The 9,271-nt window shown below is 31.6% G+C and overlaps 1 protein-coding gene across 2 annotated transcripts; it reads left to right on the top strand.

Moving 5' to 3' along the window:
• Positions 1-279: 279 nt before the first annotated feature.
• On the top strand, positions 280-8,972 carry LOC129223975 (mucin-5B-like). 2 transcript variants are annotated; one of them, XM_054858361.1, is made up of 3 exons: positions 282-701; positions 5,707-5,889; positions 8,698-8,972. In XM_054858361.1, the coding sequence occupies exons 1-3, from the start codon at positions 515-517 to the stop codon at positions 8,925-8,927; spliced, it is 600 nt and encodes a 199-aa protein (XP_054714336.1). In that variant the 5' UTR covers positions 282-514; the 3' UTR covers positions 8,928-8,972. The 2 variants fall into 2 exon arrangements, with proteins under 2 accessions (XP_054714337.1, XP_054714336.1); XM_054858362.1 differs by lacking the exon at positions 5,707-5,889 and having other exon boundaries at positions 280-701.
• The last annotated feature ends 299 nt before the right edge of the window (positions 8,973-9,271 follow it).

The following is a 9,271-nucleotide window of genomic DNA, read 5'->3' as shown; positions in this document are numbered from 1 at the left end:
GCTTACCTTTTACATAGCTCACATGACCGTTCAGAAATTTTGGTGACGACAAAAATAATGAATCATTTTAATCAAAGAAATGATTCACAAAGGGAAAAAAGTCTGCTTTCTCTAATACTCGTCTTATTTGATATCAGTGAAAGTTTGATTTCAATGAAAGTGATAAAAGGACTAACTCCTCAAAAAATTGTTTACTTTCAATAAAAGATACAAGCTTTCAGAAAATTCGCTTGCATAAAAGATAAGAAAAAGCTTCCTGCAGATGAAAAGTCTAAAAACAATTCAACCTTACGTATGTTTCAGATTCACACAACAATTTACTTTCTGGAACACAACTGTCGCTTGTATTTCCAGAATTCGAAAGCCAACTAAGTTTGTTTTGTAAGCATTCGGGGTATGATGGTACACATTCTTTGATCATTGTAGATTAACTGGGATTTCCAGAATTAAAATCACGTTATTTGAATTCCCTGTCGTATAAATTTGAGCCAGAGGTTTAGCGATTTGACAGATCATGTCAGGAGTAAAGTCTCATATAATCTACTTCTGCCTTGGACTTCTGTACACGTGCAGTTTGTCTTCGGAAATAGACAATGAAATCCCTTTTGGAGAAGATAGCTTGGAATCAGAAGACAATCTGAAAACCAAGAATATTATGAGGACTTTGTTTGATTTGATCGAAAATTTTCCTGTTGACAAAAGTAAGATATTTTTTCTTCCTCTTTTTGAAGGAAATTTTAACAAATTTGTAGTGTTATTTATTGTTAGATGCAAAAAAAAAAAAAAAAGACTAACTTTGAATACGTTTATTTCTTTTCCTTATTTATTTATTAATTTCTTTAAAAATGAGCTTGCATTTTTAATCGAAACTTATATTTATCTTGCAAGCAATAAATGCAAAATGTAAACCTCGAAAACTTTTAACGAATCAATTTTAGTTCTTCTACTAACAAACACGACCGCTAGTTTAACTTAGGATTTGACTAGCTCCGTTAGAGACCTGATTATACACTAGGTATAGGAGATTATTACCCAAATTAATATTTTTAAAATTGATTTTTTTAATTTTCGGCTTGTTTGTTTCGTGAAATGAGCTTTTAGCTCTGTTAGTATCGAACCACGTCTTATAATGAGGGTTGAATCCTACCAATAAATTTCGAAACAAAAGCATATGAATTTTATAAACTATTCGAATAAAATACATTTTATTCTTGATAAATGTTTAAAATTATGCAAAGATATTTCTGTGTCTTAGTAATGAAAATTGAAAAGTATGTAACACACACACACACACACACACACACACACACACACACACACACACACACAAAAAAAAAAAAAAAAACACATCTTAATATTTTAGAGAAGTATTCAAAACTTCTATTAAGGATATTATGGTTCTTGAAAAATTGACACCGTCAAAAATCTCGACTTTGAAGTATTTAATACAAATCACATAAGAGTTTTGAAGTAGATAATGAATTTCGGTTGAATGTGAATTATAGATTTCTATAAGAAATTGATATCTTTAGTTAACAAAGTAACAGTAGTAAACGATGTAGATAACTCACAAATAAGCAATTGAATTGTAGACACATGCTTCTGGGTTTCAAGAAACCCCTCTTTGAAGGCAACAAAATGTAAACTTTGTGTCATAAGCTGTTGTAAGCTTCGTGCGTAAATTAAGTGTGTGACTTACATAATAAAGCCACACACTTCGTTGTATTGAAAATGGTGTTCATTCAAATTTCAAAACACATGTCTGCATTTCAATTGTTTATTTGTGCTTTGTCTACGTTGTTTATGACTCTTACATGTTTTTGTATTTAATTGCATCTGACATTGCTAAACCTTCCTATAACATAGCTTTGTCTGATTCTATAATATTGCTTTTAGTTCTTTTGTTCGTATTCAAACAATAATGAATACATTAAAAATTAAAAAAAAAAAAAAAAAAAAAAAAAAAAAAAAAAAAACCTAAGCGCACACAAAAAATATTTTAAAATAATCATTTAATATTTAATATTTAAACGTATATTACTTCGAAAGAAAAAAATATCTTAGATGCCATTAAATACTTTTCTGAAAATATACAGCGAAATTGGTGTGAAATTCATAATTAAATACAACAAATGTTTAATAAAATAAAATTTCAAACTCACACTCAAGTTATCCTTATCTCGTATGAACTCAAAATCTGTGGTTTGTGACTCAGGAACTAAATCTTAAGATCATCATGAGATTGTAATCAAGATAGGCTCTTTAAGCGATACTTTATTTATTTGCTTTATCTGTTTATCTGTTTCAAGTACTTATTCATCTTATTCATCTGAAATGAAAGTTACAATATGAAAATTAAAAATTAATTGGCACTGTACATACTTAAATCCTATTTCTAACACCAAACTAAAAAATTAGCGAATATCAACATTTTTGCTAGAACTCATGCTTACAGTTTTTATCCCAAATGAGACGAATGAGTCCTACCATTACAAATACTTTTTCAAGAATTTAATTTATTATTATTATTTTGTAGCAGTTAGCTTGTGGAGACTCGTTATAATGAAAATAACTTTTTACTAAAACTTTTTTCTATAAATGGAAAACTAAAATTTTAAAACAACAGTTTGAAATTTTTAATTAATTTTTGAGAGTTTCAATTGTTGTTATCAAAACATTGCCTGTACCTTAGCACCTGCTTTATTTTTAAATTTTTGTCAAATAATCCAGTAATAAGCACGGGACAATTGAAATTTTCCTACAAAGTGGTTTGAACAGTATTATAAAATTAATTAAATTTCATGAAATCTAAATTTCATAAAATCTAATGAAATTTAGATTTTATGAAATCTATATTTCATAAAATCTAAATTTCATGAAATCTAAATTTCATAAAATCTAAATTTCATGAAATCTAAATTTCGTATGAGAAACATTTGTAAAAAATGTAAAGTTTTTATTTAAGCATTTAATTTCCTTTCTTCAAAAAACTTTTTGGGTTGTAGAAACGTCAATAATCCAAACAACTAAAACCATTTAAAAACACTTACACTTTTGTTGCATGAGATTTCTTCACAGATGGTAGATACTTTCTCATTGTTAGTTTAAAATTTACAATTGGTTTCTTTCTACATGCTGCATCAATTTAATAGTACTGTCCGTTACAAGAATTTTGAAAATACATTCAAATAAAAAGATTTTCCTTCCAGAATTCTTGCGGTTTGGCGGGAAACCGTACACTATTACAGGAGAACTGTGATGTGTATATGATTAACATAAAGAGTGATAGTCCGGCGCAGCACTTCGGATCCAAGTAATCCATACGCTATTTGAATGATTACACTCTCGGGATAAATGCCCAATCCCAGGGTTTCTAAGCGTTTTCCTCATGTGAAGGTGATACCACACTACATGTGAAGCAACTATCAAAAAATAAACTATCTTTACCGCAAGAAATGATTCCCATTGTAATATTCAATAAAAGATACTGTTGAAATTGTAAGATTTAAATTTAAAAAGCATTTTAAAACGGGAGAGACGAAAATGGAAAAACTGTTCCTGAATAAACAACGCATTTAAATTTTTTGATATTAGAAATTAAGATAGAAATTATTAAAAGAATAATAACTCATAATTACTATATCTTAAAGTTAAAAGCTATGAAATGTTCAAGAAATATGCAGAAATAATTACGAAAGTCTCATGGGATAAAATTGCCATTCCCCTTCACTGCAAAAAGTAAAAAAGCAGCAATCCCCCCCCCCCCACCAGAAATAGATGAAATAGAAGTCACTGGGGCTCTTACACCACTAAACGCAATAAAAACCAGCCATATATCTGTCATATTGGGCCCAGTCAATAAATAACGAAGCAGAGGCTATAAAACAGATTTTATTCAACATTCCTCAAAAATACTGACCGAAATTCTTTAAACACTTATTTCTTTCGGAAATTAGTCGCATAATTCCCTGCTCATAAAAAGTCTTTTGGCAGCGCTTGAGCCAATTACGCACGCCCCTCCTTTAACTTCTTCGTCGGAGTGAAATCGTTGCCTCCGAAGTGCCTTCTTGAATTCGTCAAATATGTAGGATCATATGGAAATAGATCTGGACTATAAAGGGGGTGGTTCAAGTTTTCCCACTACAATTTCCGCAAAAGATCCCTTTTCATTGAGACTAATCATACAAGTTTAATAGCAGTCTCCGCACTTATCATTTTCATCATTCAGTTGTCTTTGCTTGCAGCAATAAAGTTTTTCGACAAAACTTCATTGACTTTTTTTTCGCATCAAAAGGGATATTATAAAATAGAAATATTATTGATCAGCTTAAGCAAGGTTACGAGTGACCTAACCCCAGTGGTCAAGTGGCAGTTTTTTGCGCTTCCATGCCACATACCCGACTTTGATGCCTGGGTTGAGCATGATCGACTAGGCCCTTCATCCCTCAATAATGAGTGTCAAGCGTACTTGGGAACTAAACACTGATGGTTTCGTGTTCGGCTGGCCATCAAAGAAGAACATCTGCCATTGCATCACAGAGCCCTCGGTCACGAAAACTAATCGGCACAGTAAGCCTTGGCACCCACGGGCTGTTGCACTATTGAGTTAAGTTTTTGAGCAAGGTTTGTACTCTATTATTCAAGTACTTTATTATTCTTTTGGACTGCTATATTTATGTTAATGTCATTCCTAAAGACTCACCACACACACACACACAACTACTACTACATTTTTTTCTCCTATATTTACAAAAACTAGAATAAATGTTTTAAAGTACTTTGTACTCAATAGTATTATTATAGTTTATTCAATTCAATTTATTTTAATCTGGGATTTTTTAAAAGAAAAATTCATTTTGCATATAAAATAAAAGAAAATACATTACAAGTATCTGTACAATTTACCTTGTCTGATTGAAAGCCCCTGATTGAGTAGATGGGAGTAAAGGCTATAACAATAGCGTGACCAGCTCCCACCACTCAGAAAGGAGCAATACTAAGGAATAGTTTATAACGGTAAGATAATAAAAAATCACCCAAAAAACACATAAACACAACACAAATAGTAAAAAAAGTATGCCAAAATTCATAACATAATGAATTTACAAAATATGCTATTCTATCCCAAATTATGCTCTGTGATACTTTAGAATGTTTACCTCTTTCAATTATCTGCAGCAAATGTTGGCCCAAAAAAGATAGTATAGCCCATAAATAGCGCTGACTATTATTTTCATAAAATTTGTTTTGCTAATTTCAATACAATCAACTGACGTTTTTGATTGCACCTGACAGTAAACAAAAAACAAAAAAAACAACCAAAAACAAAAACATGAATTTGATCGGACTTTGAATGGAAAACCAAAAAATAGAGATAAAATAAAGTCTACGTACTTAAAAATCTGCTTAATCTAAATTATTTTAATTTATAAATAATTACATAACATTGGAAATTATTTAAAAAAAAACAGAATCGTACACCGAATGCTTTTTATGCGATTTTTTTGGAGGGAAAATAATAAGTCGGCACGCAGCATGAAATGCTTTTCTTCTCTCTCTCGTAAAAGTTTTAAAAAATCAATTGAGCTGGTTTTGATACTACACGCTTCATTTAACAATGAAAATATGTTGATACTTAACCAAAAATTTTGCGTAATATAATATTATTTTATTCGAGATTGCTTAACATTCGCTCTTTTTCAACAGATATTAAATGTCCAGAAGAAGATTCCAGTTTTCCGTATCCCGGTAACTGCACACGTTACGTAACTTGCAAAAATTACAAGGCACATATGAGAGTTTGCCCTCCAGGATTAAGATTTGATAAAAATTACCGTTATTGCAGACTTTATTTTGATGTGCTTTGTGAGGAAGACGAAATTCAACAAGGTTGGTACCGGAATTTCTATGCTTCGATCTGCTTCGATCTATATTAAAGCAACATGGTTTTGGCCCTATTCCTGCACCAATCGGTTCCGCTTCGGATTGACTTCATAAATCCTCTCTCAAACCGTCTCCGTTTGCGGAATTTCTGTGCTGAGAGGGTTTGAGGTAGCAGTTATGACGTCAATCTGGAGCGAAATGTTGAAGAGCGGATGCTGGAGTAAATATCTTTATGTAGAATCGGTATTTCAATTAAATTACAAAACGTCGCCACAAAGTGCATAGCTTTGCAACGAAATGTTTTGTTCCATTCAGTAAAAATCTCTTTCCAAAGCCATCTTTGCTTTTCTGCTCACTTTCCTGAAAACGTTTGAAAAAAAAACTGAAAAAGGCTTAACATATTGCAAATATATCGCTAGAGAAAAAAAAAGACAAAAATCAATTAAATAATTTAATGTATTTAAAAAAAATCAAAGAACGGTTATGAGATGAGAAAATATTTTTCTTTCTGTCATCCCATTAGTTTTTAAACGAATGCTTTGATTCATTTTTTTTTCCTTTTGATCGGAAACCCTTGTTTTGTACACTTTGTTCCAAGTTGAGTTTTTTTTTCAATACGTTTTATTTTAAACAGTTTAAATAACCCTCAGCATTGAGCTCTTTTGGGAAATTTGTATAAAGGTTCTGACATAGCAAACGGATTTGTTTTCAGCACTTTTTATTGGAGCACGTTTGAGGCTGAGAGTGTATTTAATTTTTTCCAATTATTTGCGTTTTTTCTTTTCGAAAAAAAAAAATCTAATTTACTCTATTTAATTCTGTTTTTTTTTCTTTTCGCAAATAATAGCTATTTCGTTTTTGCTGATAATTATTTTTTTTTTCGAATAAAAAAAAAAGTTATATATTGCAATCAACGTTTATAGAGCTTTTGTTTTTATTTCTGCTTAATTTTGTACGAATTTATTATTTAATTGTACATCACTATCTTACTATAATTGATGATCTAAACAATTCCATCAATAATGATATTTTTTCAAACACAAATAGTTGCTCTTTTTTTTAAGTATCAATTTTCTCAAAAGCCTTGCGTTAAAAAAACAATGACCCGATACGTACAAATCGTTTATTTTTCAACTACAAATAGTTTTTTCTTTCTTGAAATTTGATACTTTATGATACATAACGGTCCCTTATATTCGAATGAATATATTTCAATTGAAATCCAAAGTTTAAAATTAATGAATAAAGTGCAAGTATACGCATGACACTGCTCACATATGCGTAAATGAATTGCACAAATGATGAGACATACAATGTATTGATGTGTCTTTGGAAAATGGAATTTGTTGGTTTTCGTTTTATTGAGACTAAAATATTTCTACTGTATAAATATAATTATAATTATCAATATCATAAGCTAAAATTCATATAAGTTATTTGTACATTTTTAAAAAAATTAATTATATAAATAAATAGTACAAATATTTTTTTTTTTTTTTTTTTTGATAACGGGCCCTTTAGAAGAATTACTCGAAATGAGAGCGTTCTAAACCAATTCTCTGCTATTTCAAAATAAAAGAATGATTCATGGATAGCATTTCGGTTTTTCCGATAACTACTGCAAATTAAAATAAAGCATGGAGCACCTTTTTCATTTATTTTATTATTTTATTTTGGTGTAGTTGATGGAATAACAACAACCCTTTCTTTTTCTTTGAGAATGTATTATTTATTTCTCTGTAACACAAGAGTGTTCTTGTGAATTTTCGCAATAGTTTTAGAATAGATATTTATAGCAGGAACGTGAGATGCAATAATTCGAATATAAAAACGCTCCTAGTAACCACAAGTTAAAAACCTACGCAAAAACTGACTTCTTAAATTGAAAATACAAAAGAGAAAAATTCCAACAAAAATCTTCCATTGGGAGAGGAGAAGTGGAGGGGGTCGTCCAGAAATTATGTGTCCCTTTGAGGAAAGAGAGTGAGGGATTCATGAAATCAGGATAGTTTGCGACAAGTGGACAAGACAAGAGGTATAACATCATAAATTTTGGTTGAGATTTAAAAAAAAAACATTTTTAATAGCAATATGTTTAGCTTGATACAAGAGGAAAAGGAGAGGAGTTGAAGTTAAGTGGAACACTCTTTGCAGCAAAATAGGTAGGGGTCAAATGGGTTGAAAAAGAGTTTATGTTCAGCCCTTATCAGCAAAGGTTTAACCTATATTCAGTAAATTACCGCCCAATAGCTGGGGCTGAAGCAAAAATACATAAAATACACCGCCAGCTCAGTCATTTCCAGCCGAGGACTGCAGTTTCGTTCTAATTAGCACTCATCAGCCCGGCATAGGAAAGTGACTGAGCTGGAGATGGAAAAACCACTTCAGGAAGCCAAGAGTGCCAACCTTGGCTTCCTTGGCAGTCCTCGGCTGGAAATGACTGAGCTGGCGGTGTATTTTATGTATTTCTGCTTTAGCCCTAGCTAAAGGGCGGTAATTTACTGAATATACCATGCCTTGCCTTCAATCTTCGAGTTGAACCGAACCATTGTTTCGGTCACTCGTCTGGTCTGTGCTATTCTATAATAGCTACCAGTTTGTTTGGCACTCTTGGCTTCCTTAAGTGGTTTTTCCATCTCCAGCTCAATCACTTTCCTATGCCGGGCTGATGAGTGCTAATTAGCACGAAACTGCAGTCCTCGGCTGGAAATGACTGAGCTGGCGGTGTATTTTATGTAAAGTTTTAACCTGTCTATAGCAGCTGATTCACTGCCATATTTATTTATTTTATTCATTTATTTTTTTACCTTACAGCTTCCTGTGGAGTAGATGAAGAATATCTCGAATGTGGTTCCTCCTGCGAACCATCTTGCGACAACAACGAGGAAGAGAACTGCTCATACGAATGCGTCTCTGGATGCTTTTGTAAACAAGGATTTGTCAGAGGTCCTTTTGGAGCCTGCGTTCTGCCAGATATGTGCCAGAAAGCAACCATGCTGTTCCCCTGGTTTCTTCTCAGTACTCAGCCCCGATTTCTCGTGTAGAATTTCATTATTTATTTAGAAATTAAATTATGCTGTTTTGACTTTTTCTCATTTCCTAGTAGAAAATCGAACTTTATTCTCACCTATTCCAAAAATGTTCAGTACAATTATGGAAGATGATTCCAACCAATTTTATTAACATAAGCTGTTTACATAACGACACAAGAGATAGATAAAAAGATGCAAACTATTACACATTACTTTCATTCCTTGGTTGAAACAAAGCAGTGTTAATGAAAAAAATGATTGGGTTCAAGCAGCTGGATGCCAAGAATGATAAAAAATGGGGTCATTTCCGAAATTTTAAAAGTATTTTTTTGAGAAAGCATGCTTAGAAACATAGG

This window comes from Uloborus diversus, chromosome 6 (assembly GCF_026930045.1).
Source record: "Uloborus diversus isolate 005 chromosome 6, Udiv.v.3.1, whole genome shotgun sequence".
In the NCBI taxonomy this organism is placed as follows: Eukaryota; Metazoa; Arthropoda; class Arachnida; order Araneae; family Uloboridae; genus Uloborus; species Uloborus diversus.
The sequence above is the reverse complement of the archived record's forward strand: the minus strand, read 5'-3'. Positions and strand labels throughout refer to the sequence as shown.